General features: G+C 42.8%; 1 protein-coding gene across 3 annotated transcripts in view; it reads left to right on the top strand.

Moving 5' to 3' along the window:
- tle2b (TLE family member 2, transcriptional corepressor b) overlaps positions 1–24,305 on the top strand; it is an 86,420-nt gene that overhangs the window by 54,951 nt on the left and 7,164 nt on the right. For 2 of the 3 annotated variants that reach the window (XM_030049329.1, XM_030049328.1), the window contains 12 exons: positions 3,927–3,989; positions 6,125–6,199; positions 7,767–7,947; positions 9,557–9,573; positions 12,532–12,672; positions 15,179–15,232; positions 19,306–19,473; positions 19,852–20,011; positions 20,973–21,142; positions 21,599–21,675; positions 22,906–23,155; positions 23,585–23,832. In XM_030049329.1, coding sequence (XP_029905189.1) covers positions 3,927–3,989; positions 6,125–6,199; positions 7,767–7,947; positions 9,557–9,573; positions 12,532–12,672; positions 15,179–15,232; positions 19,306–19,473; positions 19,852–20,011; positions 20,973–21,142; positions 21,599–21,675; positions 22,906–23,155; positions 23,585–23,832 — 1,604 coding nt within the window. The remainder of the gene's footprint in view (positions 1–3,926; positions 3,990–6,124; positions 6,200–7,766; positions 7,948–9,556; positions 9,574–12,531; positions 12,673–15,178; positions 15,233–19,305; positions 19,474–19,851; positions 20,012–20,972; positions 21,143–21,598; positions 21,676–22,905; positions 23,156–23,584; positions 23,833–24,305) is intronic. The other variant, XM_030049330.1, reaches the window with a different exon arrangement.

The raw sequence follows: 24,305 nt of genomic DNA, 5'->3' as shown, positions 1-24,305 counted from the left end.
TTAGCCATTATTGTGCAGCCGTACAGTATTGTCTGCTTCCATAAAGGGTGGAATGATTCATTCATTGCACGAATGTATTGACTGTAAAAGAATTTAACTATCAGTCTCCTAAAAGAAATGAAATGAATTGCTGACTTTGTCCTGAACTGAAAATGAAATGCATTGAATTGAGTGATTCGTGATTAATAAAAAAAATTATCCATTTTGATCCAACAGAATCCTATCTATATTGCAGTTTTTTTGGTCATTTGGATAATGACATTTTGGATAATGCTAAGTCATTCTGTTGTTTGCTGTTGTTAACATTTCAGAAGTTAAAGGACAGTCTTACATGATTAAAAGTGTTTATTAACAGATGTAAAGTTTTGGTGAGAAGTACTGAGTCAAATCATTGACTCACTCATGTCATTCCAAAAAACGAAAAAACATTCTTGAATTGAACTGACAGCTAGTGAATTGTAAATTGAATTCAACTGAATCGATGTTAAGGCAAAGGTTATCACACCTTGCTTTCGTAGATTAAAACTCCTTTACTTTTAGCATAGAATAGAACTCCCAATAGAAATTTCCACTGAAAGCATTTTTCACTCAGACTGTTTAGTCTGTGTCCGTGAAGCAGTTTTCCAATGGACGGATAGATTTAATCATGAAAGCCAGAAATACTTAGGCAAGTCGGTAACAGTTTGCTCAGCAGTTTGTCCCAGCTCTTTTCAAATCTCTTCTATTCTGTCTTTTTGTATTTTAACCTGTTCTGTTGTAATCCGTTCTGTTCTGTTACACTTTGTTCTGTTTGTTCTGTTCTGCTCTTTCCTATCATGTTCAATTTTCTTCTGCTCAGTTCTACTGTATTTCATTATATTACAATCTAATCTGCACTGTTCTGTTCTGTTCTGTTCTGTAAAGTCAAGTCACATTTATTTGTGTAGTGCTTACAGTTAAGGTCTCAAAAGGCTTCGCCAACATTATGAAACAGAAAATGAAAACTGCTCCCCCAGCCTTAAATCCTAACTGAGACCAAGGAAGACTGAACACTGTGCTCCTCTTCTTTGCTCTGTTGTGGTGTTGTTTTTGTGCTCTGAGGAGACAATTAACAGACATTTCAGTCTACAGTTTCGTTCAAAATGTCCTGATCAGACTCTTAGAACATTAGGTTAGCGATCAGTTCTTCCTCAAATAGTGAATGTTTCCTGTTGCCATGACCTGCCCTGACCTTTCCTCTGTGTTGAGCTCTTTCACAGTTTGCCATTGAAGTAAGACAAACATATCTGTGATTTTCAATTTTTTTTATATTTTTTTATCAGGGTTGGGCAAAGGTTGTACTGATTAAATACTGATTAAACGTCTTTTGATAGATAAGACGGCCGTGCCTGATTCCCAGAAGTGAAGCACAGGCAAATTCAAATGAGGAAACTGATTTATTAGTCTGTCTGAGCTGACTGGTACAAAGAGCCACTGTGAGTCTGTTAGTACCTTTGATGTGTCTCGCTGTTATTCTGGAGACTTTGGCAACATTGCCGTGCCGAGAGTGAGTGTCTGCATGGAGGTCCATAGCCTTTTCTGCAGAGATATGACCAGCTTTGCTACTACTACTCCAGTTTGGGCAATTTTCAAATCTTTCCCTTAAACTGAAGGAATGCATACACCTGGAGAGGTTGAGAGATTCGTCAGCCTCATGATTTTCTGAAACCCTTTCATACCATGATGGACAAACTTCAAAATTGATTGTCATCAAGCTATGAAAGAAGGCAATTGTTCTTTATTCCTGGATTATACATTGTTTTCAGTTAGTGGCTACGTGGTGACCAACACATTTGTGGGCTTGGCAGACATGATAATTTTCAGAGATGCTGAGGGTAAATAATAAAGGATAAATAATGTGTATAAATAATTTAAAAAGAACTTGGGTTTTGACTTCCCTTTGCCTTATCATATTCCCAAAATCTATTTAGAGTAGAGGAGAGTTGTTCCGAACAGGTTAAAGTCTAAAACAACAGAATAAAGGAGGATTGAAATCAATTAAATGCAACGTGAAATTAAGTTATAGCCATAGGTCAATCAGATAGTATTATTGAAATAGTCAGTCTTTCAGAGCTAATTGCACTACTGGCAAAAAAAAAGCTTCTTAGTGACGATACAAAACAGTCACATGAATTTATTCCTGAATGTAATCACCTCTCTCTCTTCCTCCTTCTCTGTTCCTTTCACTCTGTCTCACTTCTCTCTCTTTAGTCAGCACTGATACACACACTTTGCTCTAAATACACTCAGGTGCTTAGCCACAACCACACATACACAAACACCCACACACACGTTTGCATACATTAACACGTGTATGATGTGATGAGCCTGTGTCTGTCCTTGAAACACAGCCGTGTGTCTGGTGATAGCTGGTTTATAAAGTCTGGAGCTGAGATGAGACTGGCTGCCACTGACAGGCTGGCTGATTGTATGTGTGTATATGTGTGTGTGTGTGTGTGTATGTGTGTGTGAGAGGGAGAGAGAGAGGAGCCTTTGTATGATAGGTGTGCACAGCCCCATTGTACTGCCCCCCATCTCTCTCTCTCCCTCTCTCTCTCCCTCTCCAGCATCTTCATGTGCCAGAAACATGTGTTAGCGTGGATGGAGGGATGCACAGAGAGACAGAAAGAGAGAGAGAGAGAGAAGTCAAGGGAAGAGTGACAGGAAAAATGCGAGCAGCAATAATGTGTGGCAGAAAAGTAACCCGAGAAAAACAGAGAAGAGGGAGACTTAGAGAGAGAGGAAGAAAGGCTGTAAAGGGAAGGAAACCGATGAGTATAGGGAACAAGAGAGCAAACTATAAAGAGGAGACAAAATGAGACAAAGTGAGGGAGGAGAGATAGAGATGTAAGAGAGAGAGAGAGAGAGAGAGAGAGGGATGGGAGGAAGAGGATGAATAGGGTAATAATGGCTCGGTGTGAGAGCTGTTGTAGAAAAAGAGAGAACGGCTGAGTGAAGAAGAGAACAAAATGAGGCTGAGGGCACTCAGACAGATAGAATTAGACACACTGCAGAGGTTCTCTCTGTGTGTGTGTGTGTGTGTGTGTGTGTGTGTGTGTGTGTGTGTGTGTGTGTGTGCTGTGTTTTTTTTTAATACATGTGCTTGTCTGCTTGCATTGTGTGTCTATGTGCAGCTGTATTCCATGGATGCTTCCTAAGCTTGCTGCACGTGTGTGTGCTTTTGCACCTATGTAAATGTACATACAGTTTGTGTGTGTGTGTGTGTGTGTGTGTGTGTGTGTGTGTGTGCAGAAGTGGGGTGGTGGGGGGTTAGCAGAATAAGAGCTAGGTTCACACCATCCTCAGAGAAAGAAAGAACATTTCTTGTGTTTTATTCTACGAGTTCAAAGTAACAGACAAATGTAATGACACTGAATAGAATGTGAGAGTGAGATACATATTTGTGCCCTTCTGTTTGTGTGTGTGTGTGCGTGTGTGTGTTTGTGTGTGTGTGTTTGTTTGAGAATGTAAATGTGTGAGAGAGGGAGAAAGAAGGTGAGTGCGTAAGAGTGCGAGGCCGAGCTAAATGAAAGTGTGATGGCGCTAAAAGACCAGATGATTACTGGAGCCCAAATGGTGCCTCCATTCTCCTCCTTCCTCTTATCCTGCTCTTCCTTCTCTGTCTACTCCCCAACCCCCCAGCACACACACACACACACACACACACACACACTATGCATTTTTTTCCTCTCAATCTCAGTCTAGCTTTATCACTAACAGACCTCTCTCACTTTAAATTTGTTTCAGTGCAAAAAAGATTTAATGTACAGTAAAGCTTTAAAGGTGTGTAATTTGCTCTATTTTGATTGTATACTTATTATGTTACGGTATGATTGATTATCATATGTTATCTCTCTCTCCCTCTCTCTCTCTCTCCCTCTGTGTGTGTGTGTGTGTGTGTGTTACAGGCGGAGATTGTCAAGCGTCTCAGTGCCATCTGCGCTCAGATCATCCCCTTCCTCTCTCAGGAGGTATGCCTCATCATAGCCACGCTCAATAACACTCACACAGTACACACACACACACACACACACACACACTATCATACATATGCAATCAACAGACTCTTCTTTTCACACAGTAGGCCCACACTGCATTTTCTTTGAGTCCGGAATAGTAAATAAATAAGTATATCAAATATATTAACACAAAGTCAAATGGGAAGTCTGGAGCCCACAGGGAAAAGAAGTAACAAAATATTTACTTGTGCACCACATGCTATAATGTGTGTACATTTTATATTGCAAGTATTTGTAAAAAAAAAAAAAAAAAAACGTGTGCGCAAACATTTAAAATATGCATACATTACAAGTAAGAATGTATGGGGCTTCTCCGACACATGCTGACTGATACAAATCCTTCATAAAGTCTTTAACAGCCAACAATTGCAGTCAGTCAGCAGACAACACATGGATAAGTCATCTTCTGTTTGTAACCTAAAGTAAAAGCAAATTTATTGATAGCTTATCATTCATTCTACATATATATTAAATTAACTCAATATCAGCCTATTTAACTGGCTATCAGGCTAATTAAACTAAATGAATCAGTGCAATCAAGTAAATTCAACCACTTATGGCAAGTGGGTGAAATGAGTTTGAAACTTGCTGGATAAGCTAAATCAAGCATAAGCCCCTATTGTGGGCGCGTGCTAATTAATTTGTTTGCATGAATTATGCAGTTGTGCGCTCATAATAATAAAAGTGAGGTTACAATTAACCAGAATGAAAGAGTGATTTGTATGTTGTGCACTCAAACTAATCAAAATGAGGGAATGAGCTCCTTCTCGTGCACACACAGTACCATCGTGTCTAACAGACACGTGAGTGAGTCAACTCTGTCTGTCTATCTACCTGTCTATCTATCTATCTGTGTATCTTTTGTATAATTACCTAGAAAACACCACCTCATCTGTAAAGTAGATATTGGTGGCTTGGTTACTGAAACACATGTACAAACGCTCGAGTTCAGACATTAGGTCCTGTCTTGATTATTCATTACAAATGTTTCCGTTTTGCTTTAGTCTGCCAAGGGTACAATATGGGAGGCCTGCTTGTTTTAAGTTTGGGAACAATCCAGAGGGTTTCACTGTGCCAGACAAGATCAATCATTCTCAGAAAAATACTTGCAACCACTCCAATAGGTAATTCAATCTGTGACTGCTAAATAGAGGCTAAATGAGTAAAAGGAGCAAATTATTGAATGGAAACTTGGAAATACTTCATAAAATAAGTTCTCTCATTGTCTCTGAATGAGTGAGAGCGCAACTTTAGTGCATTAGCTTTTTGTGTATTTGTGTATATGTGGGTATGTGCTGGTTGTACATACACAAGTGTGCAGACCGAAGTGCAAGTCTGTGAAAACACTTACGTTTGCCTGTGTGTGAGTGTGTGTGTGTGTGTGTGTGTGTTTGGGGTTGAGGGTGGGGGTGGGGGTGGGGGGGTTATGTATGTGTGTGTGTGTGTGTGTCAGAGTGTGCACTGATGAGTTTGCCTCCCTGGAGGCAGGAAGGTCACAGTTCTGTCAGTTTGATCAATATTGACACTGTGTGTGTGTATGTGCGTGTGTGTGTGTGTGTGTGTGTGTGTACACTGACATGCACGCACATGCATGTTTGCATTTGTGTGACTGATTACATTGGGAGTTTGTGCACACAGAACTGAGATTTTGGTTAGTTGGTGCGCCTTTGTGTTTGCGTGCAAGCGTGCACATCTCTGTATGTGTGCGGGTGTGTATGTGTGTGTACGTGAGTGTTTGTGGTGTGTGAGTGCATGGTTGTTCAATCGGGACATGTATTTATACACCCTGTGCAAACAGTGTATGTGGTCGTTTCAGCACATCGCTGTGGTTTAGACACCTTTCCCTGAATTTTCTCCATATAAAGCAATGACAGTTACAGCTGTTTTTATGATCTTTTTATATTATAGAAGATCTTATAATATTTTGTATTTTAACTTAAAGCATATTGAGATTGTTTTAATGAAGTGTGTTACAAATAAAATGCTGGCTTTACTGGGTTTACATTCTGTGTATGCATCTGTGGTGTCTTTGTGTATGTGTGTGTATATGTGTGTGTGTGTGTGTGTGTGTGTGCCTGCTTGTATAGCACCAGCAACAGGTGGTCCAAGCTGTGGAGAGGGCCAAGCAGGTCACTATGGCTGAACTCAACGCCATCATCGGGGTGAGTCACCTCCCATCGCCATGACAACATACACACACAGACACGCACAGACGCATGCAGTTGAAAGCTAATACACAGACACTCACTAGAATAATGTACAAGTCAGCGGTGGAGCTACATGAGTCAACATATTATGGTCATTACCCGTATGTAAACATATATACACACCAGCATTTACATGCATATATGGTTGTGCACGCATACACACACGCACACACACACACACACACACACACGCACACACACTAGGTGATGGCTGCATGCTGTAGTGGAGGGGCTTTCCAGAGCTTGTCAGAGCACTGATCACATTACTGTCTACTTAAAGCCTTTTGTTCCTCCCAGCACTACAAACACCGCTGTCTCTGAGGTGTGTGTGTGTGTGTGTGTGTGTGTGTGTGTGTGTGTGTGTGTGTGTGTAGCACACTAGCAGCTCAACAAAACAACACACACAACACATCATAATGCTACCCTCAGGAAAATAGCCTCTCTTTATCTGTCTGTGCTCCTCTGCTCTCCACTCCCTCTCTCCCACCCTCCTCTTTTTTTCCTCATTCTCCTTCTGTCTCTCTCTCTCCTTTCTCTGTCTGACACATTTTTCTTTCCGGATTTTCTCGTCCCTCCCTTTTGTAATCTTTTATCCTTCCCTTCCTCTCCCTTCGGCCCAATCCTCGCTTTCTCCTTTCCCCTTGTTTTTCGCCGTCTCTTATCTTTTGCTCTCCTTGAGGTACACATTCTCTCCTCTTTCTTCCTGCACTGATTTACCCTCTCTCCATCTAACTCCCTCATGCACATCTATCTTTCCTTCACTTTCCATTGCTTCCACTGTGATTTCCCCATGTTCCTCCCCATCATTTACTCCCTGACATATCCTCCCCCCTTTTAACCCCCCCCCCCCCCTTTTTCTCTTTTCCCTCGGCTTCTATCTTTCTCTCCCTCTCCTGCCTTTCTCCATAATAAATCCCATTCATTGTCTCAATATCTCACTCACTCTCCCCCGTTTCTCCATCTCTGCCTCTTTCTTTCTCTCTCTAACCTCTTGTGTATCCCTCTCTTTCAATTTTTTATCCCCCTCTTCTTTTTTTACTCCTCTTCGGACTCAATCTCGCCCCATTTCTTTCTGCTCTCCTTGTCCCATCCTCTTGTTCTCTTCCTTGACATCCGTCTGTCTCCGCTCTTCCCCCGCTAATCTCTGTAACCTCCCTATCTCCCTTCATCTTTCACTCTCTCATTATCCTCTCGCACTGTTGAATTCTCCAACTGGCTTTCATCTCTCTCAACTCCCCCCTTTCTGTCTCTCACTTACCTCCCCATTTTCCTCATACGTCTCCTTTTTACTCCCCTCTCTTTGCCTTTCCCTTCGCCGAACCACATGTCCCTTTCTCGTAACCCTGACCCCCACCCTGACCTCCACCACCATCACTCCCACCCTCTCTTTAATATTCTCCTCCTCGGCTTCTATCTCTCTCTCCTTTTCCCTTTCTTTTCTAATCACCCACCCTCTTGTCTGACCTCTTCCCCTTCTCCCTGACTTGTTCGTCCCCACTCCTTCCCTTCCCTGTGGCCACAGCAGCAGCAGCTCCAGCACCTGTCTCACCACGCCCCCGGCATCCCTCTGACACCCCACCCGTCAGGCCTGTCGCTGGGCGCGGGGGGTTCAGGCCTCCTGGCGCTGACCGGGGCCCTTGGGGTCTCGGCCCACCTTGCCTCCAAGGATGAACGCAACCACCTGGACCCTGAACACCTCCGAGGTAAGGAGCTGTAGAAATGTAGCCTTGAAATTTGTACTAAAATGTCATTTTTTTCCGAAAATAAAAAACAGTGCCTTGGTCTTTGAACAGCCAAATACAGTTTGAGCAGGAGGAAGTAAGACTATGTTAAGTTTTAAAAATCATCTTTTACAAATCATGTTTGTTCTTTATAGTAACTGAGTAACTAATAATTCAAAATTAGTAGAAAGTATTGTTTAAATGTGAACTCTCCCATAAGCCTCTAAATATTCAAATGAGTTTTGATGATGTCACATAGCAGGGGAGAATATATGCGAAGACACACTTTATTATGGTGAGGTACTTAAAGTTTGATCTGAGCTGATCCAGTAGGCAGCCACAGAATTGAGATTACATTCAAATAAAATGATAATTAATTAGGTCTATATGTCATCACTTTAAATGTGCTGTTGGACTGTATGTGTTCTTGATCTTAAGGCAGATTGTTTCAGGAGCCATATCCTTTGAAGACACTGCAGGTGGAGTTAGGTTGAATGAAATACATGTATGTAGGATAGTAGCTATGCAGTTTTGAGTTTTTCTGTTCTGTGTTCCAACAAGACCATTGAACATTTTGAGAAAACATTCTGGGAAAAAGTAAAAAAAAAAAAATCTGTGTCTTAGATGAGAATAATACCGGACGATACTTGGAAAAATCTTCCCACTGAAACCACTTAAGAAAGAGATCAGTTTTTATGCCTGCATGTTCGTGTGTGCATCCAAGCGTGTTTACTTCTGCGCAGAGGAACTCCAACATCAACCATAAAACTGAAGAATTGATCATTTCGGACAAAATAAAAAGCACCTTTGAATAAGGCAATACTGTGCGATATTTGGGGCCAGAAGTATTGATGTAAAAGTCTTGAATCCTCTATATAATTTGTTCAAAAAGTTCACCTTTTGGACTGGATTTGAACTCCCTTGTTTAGATTGCTATCATAATATGGACAGACAGTATTCATGGCGACTGTGTAAATGCAGGAGGAACTATTTCTCCCAATGAACTTCCATTCACCCCGATAGAATATCTTATCTTTGCTCTCTCTTTCAGGCACCGGGCCAAGAGAGACTTGCTCATGAATAAACCGAGAGCTAGAAAGAAATAAAGAATGAGCCCAAGCAAAAAGGGAGAGAGATAGAGAGATCAATGTGCTCGTACCATTATATATTGGCGTGTTCGGAGTTTAGCGGCGGTGTGTGCGCGCACGTAGTCATGTGTGCGGCTGTGCGTGTGTGTCTGTCCCTAACATGAGGAAGAAAGACTGAATGAAAAGATAGATGAGTGTTGAAAGAGGCAACAGAGGAAGACAGAGAGCTTTGTCTGGTCGGGGAACAGAGTGAGAAAGAGAAAGAGAGAGCGAGGGGGGGGCGACTGGAATCATGCACAATAGCAGGTCTGTATCTTTATTAGAGAGGAGCAGTCGTAGTTCAGACTGACCTTGGCTGGCTGGGGGACTGTTGTTATTATTATCAGGACTGACGTCAAACTTTCTCTCTTTCTCCCCTTCCCTCTTTCTCTTTGACTCTCCTCTCCCACTCTCTCTCTTCTCTGCTCTATACTCTCTCCTCCCCTTTCTCTCCCCCATCCCAGAGGGAGCACCCAGCAGGGTAAGCAACTGTGTGTATAGGTGTGTGCACTTGCCTGTGTGTGTTCATATCAGTGCAAGTGTTATGTGTGTGTGTGTATATATACTGTATATGTGTGTGTGTGTGTGTGTGTGTGCGTGTGTGTGTGTGTGTGTGTGTGTATATATACTGTATATGTGTGTGTGTGTGTGTGTGTGTGTGTGTGTGTGTGTGACAGTGATAAACTGAGGGAAATGGAGAAGCACTGTAAAGTGGCCTCTAAAAAAGACTGTATTGCTGGAGCACAGCCAGAAGTAGCACAACTCGACGGCAGCACAATAGCTGCTCAACGCTATCAACCTTGAGCTTCTCAAGGTTTTCTACATCACACTAACACCTGAGCTCCCGGCGCTTTGCAGTTATCCAGAGGAAATTATAGTTTGAGCGAATGGATGATCAAGCAGCCGCCACCATGAGTGTTGTGTTAATCTAGAAGAATTACAGAGCAAAAATCAAGTTAATGGGCAGTACTAGCCATGATAGTGTAATTTAGCATATGTAAAAATGGCTAACTTTTGCCTGAAAAGATATATTAGTGAACATTTTCATTTCTGAAAAACCCTAAAGATGAACAAATTAGAGCACTGGGATACATCTGATAAGTATTTACCCTAAGCTACCCTGAAAGATTTTTAAAGTTATGCTTTAGTATAGGATTACATAACAGCAAACAGGGAAACCTGTGATCAGCCTTCGTCATTCATGTGCGTCCATGAATGAGTTTGTAGCCTCATGTGTTGTTGGTGTGTACATCTTTACATCAAATAAGTTTTCTATTGTTGTAGTGCTACCATTTCCACAACAGAAAATGTACATTGAACTCTCAAATATCACCTTATAGATGTGCGTCACCATGTTGGAGCAGTGACAAAAAAAAGCAAGAGCTTATGTTACTACCTCTTCTTTCCTGACAAAGCAAGAAAAGTATTACTGGAGGAAAAAGGGGTGATAACTTCACCGTCTTTGTCACTCCTCCAGCATGATGGCTTTTTGCTAATTACTACGAGGGGTGTTTTTTTTTTTTTTTTTTCAAGCCTCCATTATAGCCTCCATTCACTCTCTTTCTCTCTTACTCTGTATGGATGTGCTGGCTCATTTTGACATTGCACATTTGGGGATGGGAGCATGCTTGTTTATTTTTTACAAGAGAAAATAGTCACTGTCTAAAGTCTTCTCGGTAGGAAGTTACATAGTTTAAAGCTGAAATACAAGATACCTCCCTTGAAATAAGTGAAAAGATCAAAGAGTTGTTGCACAGGTTGAGGGAGTTTCAAACTTTTTTTTCACCAAACTTGTGGGTTTGGACTGTTTTGTATTGCTGTAGTAAAAAGCCACCATTAATTGTCTGGGGAATTAATGCAATGCAAATTGGATGATTTAAATTCGGTGGAAGTCTATGGCTAGTCCTTTTCTCTGTGGCTGCAGACCGCTGTGCTTTATGGAAGCCGTGTTAACATTCCCAACTGTACTGGCTGCAACGGACAGCTGGCCTTCATCAGTGTAACTGTTGATAACAAAGAAAGAGAGAGAGAGCAGAGAGAGGGAGATGGAAAGTGAGATTGAAGGAAAGAAAAAAAAACAAGCTACGGAGAAGAAAGGGGAAGAAAAAAACAAGAAAAATTGGGAGAGAAGGTCATAAAAAAAGCCGATGAGTCTTTGTCTTGGCTTTCATTGCAAAATGAAAATGATTTAAGACCGCTATAGACTTTACTTTCCCTCCCTCTCTCAATCCGCAATGAAACCCTTAGCATAATTTAATTGCTAAACACAATGCTGATTGTTAAGCAGCAGGAAAATATTTCTCTCATGAGCTGAGGTTTGTGCCGAACCTAGCCAAGCATTGCAGGGTGAGGGAGGGAGGCAGGGGAGAGCGAGATACATATCAATCGGCATTTGTCAGAAAGAATTTTAAATGGAGGGGAAGAAAGGGACAGCGAGAGGAAGTCGAGAGAACAGAGGCGAGGGAGGAGGAGGAGAGGAAGAAAGAAGAGAGAGAAGTTTGTTGAGCCGCACTGAGGTCCATTGTGCGGTTTCTCCTCTCCTCCGTAGAGCGCTCCTTCCTGTCGGCCCCGTGGGCTCCTTCCTGTCTGACTCATTGGTGTGTTAAACCTTACTGTTCTTGTCCTCCCCACAGGGGGACAGGGAATGACAAGTGGCCCTCACCGAAACCTCTGGCTCCTGCCCCAACACAACACAGCACAACACAACACAGTGCTTTGATCGGCTTTTCTGAGCGCTGAGCACCAGGCCAGGCTGTATTGTAAATATGCCTGCACAGCTTTATAGGCCAATAATGAGAGTCATATTTTACATGAAGGCTGGTGTGTCAGGGGAAGAGCACTAATTAGCTTTATAGGCTGTCCACTGTGCTTCTGTGCTTCTATGTGTCTTAACCTGTGCTTACGTCTGCCATCTTCACAGTGTGCTGCTTTCTGTGTGTGTGTGTGTGTGTGTGTGTGTGTGTGCGCGCAACGTGTTGAAGTTTGCGTGTATGTTCATGTTTTTATGTGGGTTGATGTTCATGTGTGTTACTGTCAAATGCGCTTCTTCATGTCTTTATGAGCTTATGTCTGCAGTCTTAGGAGTGATTTTGTGTCTGCATATGTGTGTGTGTGTGTGTGTGTGTGTGTGTGTGTGTTTGTCCAGCGCGCTTCTTCTTGTGATTTGTGCTTACATCTGCTATCTTTGGCATAATTAGGAGTGATTTTGTGTGTTCATGTGTGTGTAACACGCTGTGTCTGTAACAAAAGGTGCCCATTTTCCCACAATTATGTGTGTTTATTTTCAAGTTTGTTTGTGTGTGTGTGTGTGTGTGTGTGTGTGTGTGTCTGTCGAAAGCACATCTTGATGTCTTTACAAAGCTTTCATCAGATGTCTTTGGTGTGATAGTGTGTGTGTGTTCATAATATTGTGTCTTTGTGCCTGTGTCTCTCTCCTCAGAGTAAGTCAGTGTCATCGACAGACAGTCAGCCTGCTGAGGAGCGTCAGGGCCCGTCAGGAGGCTACTCCTCCTCGCAGGGAGGAGCCGAGGCCAAGAGGAGGCGCTGTGATGACAAGGAGCCCCTCCCACCCCACTCCTATGTATGTATGTGTGTGTGTGTATCTGCATGTGTGTGTTCTTGCGGTGATCCTTGTAAAGTCGCTGCAGCAGCAGAAGTAATTGGACACAAGGGAAAGAGGAAAAAGAGATTAAAAACATAAAAATCTGATATAAACAGTTGAGGTAATATGAACATATAAAATCCACAAGTCAATGTTAGATACAAGGATGGACCTACAGTTAATTACAGATTTTACTTATCACTGTTACTTACAGTACTGTCGCTGTATTCTGCGTTGTAAATTAAAGTGTAAGTAAAAAATATATATGCTTGTGTGTGTGTGTGTGTGTGTGTGTGTGTGTGTGTGTGTGTGTGTAAATGCCACATTATAAAAATGTTACTGCTGGAAGCATTATGAAAATATCAGTTTTATGCATTATGTAATCAGGGCTCGAGACTAATCGTGTCCCATCATCCCGTGGATGGAAAAAAACAAACATATCCCACGGGATGCTTACGAGGGAAAAGTGGAATTCAGGGACTTTATTGTCATTATTGTTATTTGCCTGTTACTTAGAAAAAGACAAATCAGATGGACTGTACGTTGATAGCAGCTACGACCAGAGTTTTCCACTACAGGGGCGCTGACTACGACTGTGTGTCTCTTCTCTGTTACTGTTACTAATCACTGACGGTCCGATAGGAGGCTCTGTACACAAACAAACTTGAAAATAAACACACATAATTATGGAAAAATGGGCACTTTTTGTTACAGAGGCACGACACCTGTGAAAAGTACGATCGTCATATGATCCCACAGTAGCGATCATTACCTCAGTCATGCCAGCAATAATAACGTTACCTGCTAATGTTGCTTGTTGCACTATCACAGATCACACACAATATGACTACCAACACCAGGGAACTGGATCTTACCCAAGTCAAGACCAAACAGGGACAAGGATCCATGATCGGTTCCAAGTTGGAACAGAGATCCAGATTTTATCCACACCAAAAGCGATAACGCACCTCTTTATTTTTAGGTTGCATAGAGTTTTTTGTGTTTGTATGTAAGTAACCAATATAGATGACTTTAACAAAGTAAAAGGACAACATTGAGAATTTTTGGACGGTTTACACTGACTTTGGGGAAGTTTAAATAATTTTTCGGGACGGTGGTGAAAAACGTCAGCCTGTAGCCCTGTGTAACAACGAGAGGGATGTGGGAAACCGAGGAAAGCATTTACAGGACATGTATATGTGATCAGCAAGTACACATTGACAAGTTTACACAAAACCATATGTACAGTGTATCCAAAAAGTATTGAGTGTCTGTGTGTGTATGTATGACATCACCCATGACATCATCGGCTGAACAGTGGTGGAGGGTTCCCGGCCAATCACAGACGTGCTTGATTTGGACGTGTCCAATGGGAAAGAGCAGGGAGCCAAAGGGGATATAATGCCAGAGGAGAGACGGCCAAAGCAGATAGCTGTAATGAATTAAATGGCTGTGTGTTTGCAGTCTGGAGGATTGATTGACACCGGGAGTCTGTCTGTGCGAGACGGCCTCCAGCTAAATCAGTTTGGCATCAGCAGCAACAGTCCGAATCTTTTCTTCCATTAGTTTAGAGCGAGAACAAGCGCAGATAGTTTCCACTTTCTGAATGTTTTTCCTGCCTCTCTCTGTGTCGAGCCCTATTACAGCCCTCATTTTTCTCTGTCTGAGTCTCGCTCTTCCTCTCTCTCTCTCTCCCTGTCTCTTTATCACTTTCTGACTTTCTCTTTTCTTTCTCCGTCTGTTCCCCCTTTCCGTCTCTTATCTCGTTCCTCCTCTATCTCTCTCACTCTTGTTTTCTCTCTCTTCTTCTGTATCTCTTTCACCCTTTTCCCTTGTGATTCTCTTCATCCATCTCGCATGCTCTCTCTCTGTCTCTCTCTCACAAAATTTTTCCCTTCCTGTAACTCCCCTCTCTCCACCTCCTCCTCTGTGTTTCTGTATTTTTGTTCTAGGAATAGGCTGAAGACATGGCCCTGTTTTGGCTCTGTATAATTAGGTACTGATGTCACTCCACACTGATGTCAATAGGAATATCAGGCCATGATCACATCAAAGCACTGTTGCCATGGTGACTAAGTGCCATCGCTCTCACCCCAGAAATAGAGGGAGAGAGGGAGAGAGAGAGAGAGAGAGAGAGAGAGAGAGAGACAAGAGCAGTGTTATGGCTAGACGGAAAGAGAAAGTGAGCCACGGGTGGGCAAAGAGCAAAAACGCGTGTGTGCATGTGCGTGTGTGTGTTTGCGTGAGGAAGCAAGAGAGATGTCGGCTGAGTGTGTGAGCATATATCTCTGTGTTAGATGTTGTATGGCCGACTGACGGAAGGAAGCAAAAAGCAGCCAGTGATATTGATATATTGATCTGTGTGCGTGCGGTTGTGTGCAAGCGATTGGGGAGTAGAGAAAAAAAAAAAAGACTATCCTGTCCTAATGCCTGCCCAGAAAACATATAATTTGTTTTCTCTTATTCTTTCCTCTCTGCTCCCCAGGACAGTGATGGAGACAAGAGTGAAGATAACCTGGTGGTGGATGTCTCCAATGAGGTGAGTTGCACATCTCTGTTGCATAGAATGTCTTTGGGATTTTTGCACTTAAAGAAACATACCAAGCTTTTGGGAGATTGCCCCAAACTTTCATCAGCTTACCTATTCAGTGATGAGGACATAAAGTCAAGTTTAAGTTCAAGTTTCACTTTATTGCCGTTCTTAAATCACAGTTACCAACTCTGTAGTGTATGCTATGTTGTGACTAATCTCAAAAGTGCGAAAATGAGAACTTGTAGAACCTCTGAAGCGAAGTGGTAAGTAATCTCACATGATATGTGATTGCTGCTGGCAGATTTGTGTGGGAGATTAGCAATAACTTACCGTTTTGGACAGTAACACACTACTTTCCGTTTTTCCACTGGAAGTGAACATGTCAGGTGATAGGAGGCTCTGCAGCTAAAAATCACTGTGTACAGTTGAGCATCTGGAATAGTTCCAACAATAAACCCAGCTAATGATTCATTTCATTTGCAAAATGGATAATTGTATTTTTTTTGTTTTGTTTTGTTCTTATCTAAAACTTAGGGTATTCTTTGAACAAACTCCATTCTACAAACCATGCATTTGTACCCACACATTATTTGTTTTGTCCTCATCCAAGAGTCATACATATCACAGAAAATATATCTGGTCGTAAACAACTTCCCCATCAGGGAAATAAATCTTTGTCTTCATACAAAGTCAGACATCTCTGATCTTCAGCACTGCCGTCTTTATTAGAAAATAGTATTTCTTCTCTCCTCATTGGAAGCCAGGAACATTAGAGGTGATATTTATGTTGTACCAGCCCGTCTCTATTGCAAGTTTCTGCTTTCTTCTGAGTTCTTAACAATAGTCCACATCACTTGCAACGTTGCACAAAACACATAATTACCTGTCTCCACTGTAGAAAATATCTGACTTCACAACAATCCATTCATTACCGCACAGCCACATATACACGAGCTGTACATCTCTGTCACAGAAGATATCTTTGACTGCTTTGCTGAGCCACAAATTACTAGCAGTCTTGATCCAGGAGAGGCCCTCTGACACCGCACTGCAGCCCACACATCAATAAAGCATGAGTCCAACATTAGGAGGAGCAGTGCGGCTGCTTGGAATAACTTGAGATGGACCTGACGCAACCTGGACCCGGCCTCGCCATAACCCTGTCTGTCTAACTATCTACTGTTAAAGCAAAGACATGAATCTAGTCCATAATATTTCTCGCCAACCATCATGATTTTCCAAGGAGAGTCCAGACTTTTATACCCTTCTCCTCGTCTTCTCCTATGGTGCCATTTTTTCTGTTTTCTTTCCCATTTAGGTCAAGTGTCAAAATCTGCTCTCTCTGTATTTGTTAGAAATAGTAACACAAAAAATCAGAATGGTCAACAAAACAAATTACACCAAACATGTAACCTCTTTCTTTACATTATCATTTCAGCGATGCTTGGAACCCAACGTGCTTATGTTGTGAAAAAGAAACGAGAGTTTAACGATGCAACAGCCTTTGTACTTTATGTGATGTTTATGATGTTCCGTTGTATTTTTTGTCTCAGGTAGTTTGCATTTTGGTGGGTAAGGAGAGTGTGACAAAATAAAACTATAGTTTCATTAGTGTTAGACACTGTTTTCTGAATTTGGACATATAATGTAAACTCAGTTTAAAGCTATGTTTTGCATTTTGTTTTTTTTGTTTTTTTACAGTAAGATGACCCCTTGCAGTGTGAAAGTCACCATTATGGGTCTTCTTGCCACCATACAGTTTACAGCCAGCCTGTTGTTATTTCCTGGTTTGAGCTTTCTAAATTTCTGTAGTGGCCTGAGAATAATCTCTGCCCTCCACCTCACCCCCTCGCCGCTTCAGCTTCATTCAAAGTGTCTTTGAATGTGCACATTCTGCAGATAAGCGGATCCAAATTTCAGATCAGTCGTGCGAGTGCCTCTGTCGCTGCGATCAGCACTGTGTCAACAGAAAAAGTTAATTCAAAGCAGCTTGCCTTGTAGCTGAAAGTCTGCAGCTTCACCATATTTTCGAGTAGGTCAGAGATAAAATAACCCAAGTAATCCAACAAGAGCCTTGTGAAAGTGAAATGAAGCCCACATTTCCATCCCAAAATGTATTTTTTTGCCTTAACTTTTTTGTACAAGCAATCTACCGTGAACCTGGAAGCAGGACTGACTCGTTTTTTTTTTTTTTTAAAGAGCTCTCAACACCCTCTAGTGGTCAGAAATCACTTTGTGCAGCTGTAAAAGGGGTGCCAACCAGTCCAGCAACTGGATTATTTCCCTCAAAAACAGAGCGTAAATGTTTATCCAGAAGTTTTGATTAATTTTTGAGCCTGGGGCCCTGGGCTAGAGCTCAGGTTAGCCCGTGCATAAATCCAACCTTGCATCCAAAACTGTGAACTGTGAAGCAAGTCAGTAGGTAGATAGCTGGTGCAGCTATTCCTGCTGCAGCTTCCTTGTAAATAGGAAGAGCTCCTATGTAAGCTCATTATCAGCTGCTGCTGTTTGTGTTCTCTCCTTGTGAACCATGTCTGCTCCTGTTCAACCGACACAAACTCTCACACACAAAAATACTCGCTACCTCTAGTCTGTTTTCATCTTCTGCTTCTGTCTATATTTTTCTCTTTCCGATCTCTTGCAGTATTTCATTCGTTTCTCCCATCTCTCCCCTCTTTCTCCTTTCCCACTTTTTCTTACCCCTCCTCCCTGTCCTCCCCTCTCTTTTCACCTCCTTTCTCTCATTAGATAACTGCCGTCTGCTTCATTTAATATATGCAAAGCCGTTTATGCCCCCGGAATATTTTAGTTCTTTAAATACTTCACGCAGTGTACCAAAATATGTTTTATCTAAGCCCTCTGTATTTTGATATTGCACACAAAGGCGGAACCGGTCTCTTGTGTGATTTGGAATCTGGTACAATAGCGGAGAGAAAAAAAAAGTGACAAATGTGGGTAATGGCAGAAAAAGGGAGGGAAGTTCTCTGCTGATAGGCTTGTGTGTGTGTGTGTGTGTGTGTGTGTGTGTGTGTGTGTGTGTGTTCAAGTGTGTGCGTGCGTGCATGTGTTCGTGCATATGTTTGTATGATTTTATGTGCTTACGTGCAAATCTGTGATTGTGCAGTTTTGTATCCATGTGTGCTATGCATGCCATGTAAATGCATATGTGCGTGTGTGGCTGTGTTAAGTACGTGTTCATTTGTGCGTGTGCGTGCATGTGTGCGTGCATGCGCTAAAATGTCTGTGCTGATCAGAGCGACCCAGTGAGAAGTGCTTACTCCAGCACTCTACAGCTCTGGGGGAGGGAGAGCTGGCTGGAACAGTGGAAGCTGTGGCTCTAGTGATGAAAGCAGACTGTAACAGCAACACTTTCTTCAGGCTCAGCCGCTCCGACACCACCAATGACACTGCCTCTCTGCAATCTCTCCTGTTTCAAGTCATGTCGCAAGCCAGAACTCAAAGCCCTCTTAAAAGTCACAACACATGCTGGGGCCACCATGTTGCATCCTTTAGTAATAATCTGTGACATGTTCATATGTAAACATGTCCATATGCTGCTCTATCACCTATTCATTTATAACACAATAGTGATTTACGCACCAGGTGTCAAGTAGGTCTTTCCTGGGAAAAACTGTTCGGTACATTTAATGTTTATGGCAGCACCATCATTGGTTTGTTTGGAATAAATAGAAGAAGAACTGAGTGTTTGGCATGAGTAGTCACCATGGCTGAAGAGACAAAGTGAAACAACCCAAAGAAACTCAAACTTCATTTTGTGGAAAATCAAAAGAAAAAGATATCAATGTATTGGCAAAACTGTTTGATTTTGAAGTAGTTTGTTGGAAATGCCGGGGTGTTTTTGCGCTGCCCCCAACCAAGTGAGACACATTAGGCTTAAAAGTCTAAAAGTTAATAAATGTGTAATATTTACAGCCGAGAGAGACTTGAGGGCTGCTTGTGAGGTAATCTTTAGCGCACATATATATGTACATTTGTGAGCCTGAAAAGACAGATGCAACCACTATTTCATCCTCTGGGCACATCTTTGAATTATTTCCCTGGTTCTCTGTGTGTCTCAGGAGCCTAACTCCCCTGCTGGCAGCCCCCCTCACTCCCCTCATGGGAACGGGTTAGACCGAGCTCCGACCTTAAGGAAAGAGCTTCCAGGTTCCCCAGGCCCTGGAGAGGCCCCCTCCTCCCCAAACCCCCGCAGCCCCACCCCTGGGAAGGCCAAGGACTCTGCACAGGTAAGATCGAGCACCTTAGCAGAAAACCCGCATGGAAAGGTCATTTATCCCCAGTGTTTTCATTAGCCCTTCCACTCTTCTGAGGGAACTACTTTACTGTGCTGTCGTTTCTGCTGAATTTTCCTCTGTCTTAACGTATAGGCCTAATGTATTTTTTTCATGTTGCTATAGGAACTTGCTTTTTCAACCTCCTACCTGGCACATTGCATAAATGTTTTTGTATATATGGAAAGTGATAGGTATAGTTTAAGGTCTACTCTATGCATTGTCATTGCCCTAAAATGAGGCCCTGTTGTCCCTGTACTATGTGTGCCATTCCAAAACATTTTCCATGCATTGTGTGTGTTACATGTTATACTTACTTTGACCTCCCTGCAGATGGATAAGTCCCAGTCTCCACTGTCTAAGTCTGGCACCCCATCCCCGTCCCACCGTGAGGCCCTTACTCCTGGAGCTCCAGGAGCTCCAGGTGCCCCTGGCCCCAGCACCTCCTGCCTTCGCCTGGTCAGCAAAGCAGCGTCCGCAGCAGACCCCCTGGGTAAGACACTCCTGGCTACTAACCTAAGCCTTGAGAAGACTATAAATCTGAAAATGTTTGATATTGGACCTATAAGTTCAAGACAGCAGTTTATAATGCAAAAGAGAAATTCCAGGGGCTAATTGTAATTATCACCGAGGGCTATGAGCACGAGGGACACCTGACCTCTGTAACAGCCACTGCCCTGGAGTTAGACCATGCAGAATATGAGCATTCCTCCTTTTTTTTTTTCTTTTTTTCAATTGACATTTATTAAGCTTTTTCTTCTTTGTCTGCATTAACTCTCCTCTAGTTTGACTGTCAGCCCAGTTCGAGCCCAACCCACTTAAAGTAGTCTGAATGTCAGGTCAAATGTTACTTAGCTGGAGCAAATAGCTCTTCTAAATAGACTGCAATGACTTTAATGAGTTATGCACTCCACCTACCTCTGCCTTTAATACCCACATCCTCTTGACTCTCATTTCCCCCATTTTGTTTATAATGTCATGTTAGTGTGGCCTTTTAATGTAATGATATGAAACTGTTTTGGCCACACCCAGAAACACATCAGTTTAATATTGCAGCCCAAACTCTGTGAGAGCAGTGGTAACCTAAAGAAAAACGAGGTTGCAACCAGAAAAGGTCACCAGTTTTGGTCTTCCAAACCACTGGGAAAATGTGAGATGGGATAATGAATAAATGCGTTCCCCCCTCCCTCAACAACCCCATCTGCTCCATTTGAAATGTTCAATGTGGTTGCGCTGGGTGGCTCCCAGTTTGAAGTTGTGTCTGTTTATGGATGTAACAGGGGGCTGCCGAAGATTATATGGACTCTTCCTGTGGAAAAAATAAGTTTAATAAAAAAGTTATCCATTCCTCTTTGACCCTCTGTGACTGTGTTTGTGCTTGTGTGTTTCTTGTTGTTTTCCCTCCCTCAATCCCTCCTTCCTTTCATCCCTCCCTCTCCACCACCCCTCCCCAGCTCTCCGCAGTCCCATGTCCGTGCCCCCCGGTTCGTACCCGGCTCATTTTGGGGTGGTGTCCCACGCAGGACTTAACGGTGAGCTGGCCAGTCCAGGAGGTTTCGGAGGGGCTCTCACCCTCTCCCCACAGATCAGCGCAGCAGCCAGCGCCTACTCCCGAAGCCCCATGGTGAGTAAGGCGCTCCCGTCACTGTGGCGGTGTGGTCATCACCCTGTCATCAGGCTGATGAGAGGCTTTGTGCTCAAAATGTCACATACTGCATGTTTTGATGTTAATGCATCCATACACCTCAGGTACAGTTTTCAGTTTGCAGACTCCACTTTTAGTCTATTCTGGTCACCAATTTGCCCCAAAACTACCTTACAGTGGTGTGAAATACAATAGAATTATTTTAATTATTGTTGCAAATGTAGTGTCACATTGTGTCTAATATTAAATCTTTTATGCATCTTATATATCATAACTTATAAAAAGGTTTAAATCTAATTAATTTAGATTTTGTCCAACTTGTCACCCCTTTTAACAAAAATTGTCCTAAAAATTGTTGTATGCAATACCGTTATGCTTTTGAAGTCAGTCCACCTTCAGTTGTCAATCATTCTCCCACACTGTTGTCCCCACCAGGTGGCGTATGAGTCCCGGTCTCACCTCAGGGCCCCGGGCCTGTCCTCCTCTCTGCCTGGTTCCTCTGGTGGCAAGCCGTGAGTTTCTAGCCAATTTATACAATATTGTAAAGTCATTTAGGAGTTCTGCCCCAAATTGCTCTACGCCCAACATGGGAAAAGTATCTTTTAATGCACCAAATATTCATTATATCTTTATCTTTATAAAGTCTATAAAGGTTGTATTATTTTGTCCGCCAGGGACTTGAGTTTCCTACTCTTCTTCAAATTGTAATGCCATACTTTGTTTTAATTTTCACTATCAGTCACTGTGTAACAGTAGGTGTCACTTTTCTCAGTTTGTAATATCTCATTTTGGAATGAGTCTCTGACTCCTCAAACTCTTCATAAAATGCACAATAATAATAATACTCAGACAGTTTTAATCAGTTTCTTGTGCAATACAATTTTGTCCCCCCAGCTAAAACCTTGAAAGTATAATTTTTGTCAGTAGATCCAGGCTCCTCGGGTTCCTGTTAACTATTAGTGATTGATGTATACAGTTTTATATTGGGTGGCTACACTGAAAATCAGACCTTTGGCCCTGCAGTGGTAACAGTAAAAAGAGACATAATGTCAAAGCTGACTAGGCTAACATTGTGACGTGAACAGAACGAGATGAATGAAGTTGCTGACACTTAGAAATGCTTTGGGTGAATCTGCGAGCTGGGAATTTATATGTTCTCCGCTTGATTGTTTTCCCCCCTAGCCATCCTCTTTTTGTCTTTATATAGCCAGGGCTTTTTCGATGTACATTAACCCTGTCTAAGACCTGAAAGCCGTGGACTTCAGAACTATTTAGAATTTCAGGTGTCATGCACAAATGCTCCAATATACTTGCACACATTGTCCTTGGTTTTGTTTGGGGCATTGTGCAGTTTTCATCACCTATTGTGGTGTAGCGATGTTCTCTCTCAGTGCTAATTTGAAATCATAAAACAACCTTGGCTCCCGACTGCTACAGTATTGATCGGCCATTAGCAATGGCATGCCGACTTTCTGCCCTGTAATACAGTCTGCCATTATGCATTCCTGCCTATGGCTATTGTGGGCCAAGTAATTGCCAGATTTTGAACAAATATCACTGGAGTTCCAAGGCTATTATGGTGCTGTCAGTCTTCGACTGCTATACTTGCAATCCTTCCATCTCCATCTCCTTCCCAGTACCTTCTTGACCCATGTGGCTGTGTTTTTAGTTGCCTAATCTCTTAATTATCAATAATTAATTTCTTCCTGAATCCTGGTTCCCTCCATCCGTCCTCTCTCTAGCGCCTACTCGTTCCATGTGAGCGCGGACGGCCAGATGCAGCCGGTGCCCTTCCCCCCCGACGCCCTGCTGGGCCCGGGCATCCCGCGCCACGCCCGTCAGATCCACACCCTGAACCACGGAGAGGTGGTGTGCGCCGTCACCATCAGCACCTCCACGCGCCACGTCTACACCGGAGGCAAGGGCTGCGTCAAGGTGTGGGACATCAGCCAGCCGGGCAGCAAGAGCCCCATGGCCCAGCTCGACTGTCTGGTGAGACACAGCAGACCCCGGGGAGGAAGGAGCACTCATATCCACACATAAACAGGCATACACACACACACACACACACACACACACACACACACAAGAACACACAAGAACACACACTGAGAACACACTTGCCTCTGCCTATACGCAGAGGCAAGCACACACACACATACATATGTGCATGCATGTGCGCACACAGATATGCAATGTACACTCTGAGCTGATTTGGTCTTATTGACTTTGTCATTCTTCATTTAATTGAATCCGCTTTGAGCCACATTGAAATTGACATTATCAAAATGTCCACATTAATTTCCTGAGCTTCCTCAGTTGTATTGCCATCTGTCCCATAATGCCTCATACTCTGTTTTTTGTCCTGCCTCCAATTAGATCAGACTTAACCTGTATGGTTTTCTTATCTTGCCAAATCAGAACAGGGATAACTACATCCGTTCCTGTAAAATCCTCCCGGATGGGCGGACCTTGATTGTGGGCGGGGAGGCCAGCACGTTGTCGATCTGGGACTTGGCCACGCCCACTCCCCGCATCAAGGCGGAGTTAACGTCATCTGCCCCGGCCTGCTACGCTCTGGCCATCTCCCCTGACAACAAGGTCTGCTTCTCCTGCTGCAGTGATGGAAACATCGTGGTCTGGGACCTTCACAACCAGACCCTGGTCAGGTGAGACGGGGAAGGGAGGAGAGAGAGGGGGAGGAAGGTAGAGCTGCCCTCTGAAAGATGATGATTCGTATAATCTGTGAGAGCCACTGCAGTTGACAGAGAAGTTGGAGTTGAGCATTTGAGTCAGTGTGCCTTGAAATACCACAAACAGGCCTGATGTAGCCTATTCCTGCCGAGATGCACCTTCATGATCAAAGTTACAAATAGCAGCATGTGGTTATGGACACTGCTGCCAGAAAATGTAGGGGAAACACAAAAAATCATGAACTATAAATGTATGCCTACTTAGGCCTAAGCTGTTTTGCTCAGTCATTTAAAAGCTTTCATTTTCAAATGTTTAGAAAATTAAAAAAGTATGTTATAAGAGCTTCATTTAACTTACCTGTGCACTGGCTCATTATTCCAACTTATTATCCCGACAAAGCCACACAGGAATTCAAATTGGCTCACAATTATGTTCTTAATGTCACCGT

Source organism: Myripristis murdjan, chromosome 4 (assembly GCF_902150065.1).
Source record: "Myripristis murdjan chromosome 4, fMyrMur1.1, whole genome shotgun sequence".
In the NCBI taxonomy this organism is placed as follows: domain Eukaryota; kingdom Metazoa; phylum Chordata; class Actinopteri; order Holocentriformes; family Holocentridae; genus Myripristis; species Myripristis murdjan.
Note: the sequence above shows the minus strand (reverse complement) of the source record. Positions and strands in the feature narration are given on the sequence as shown.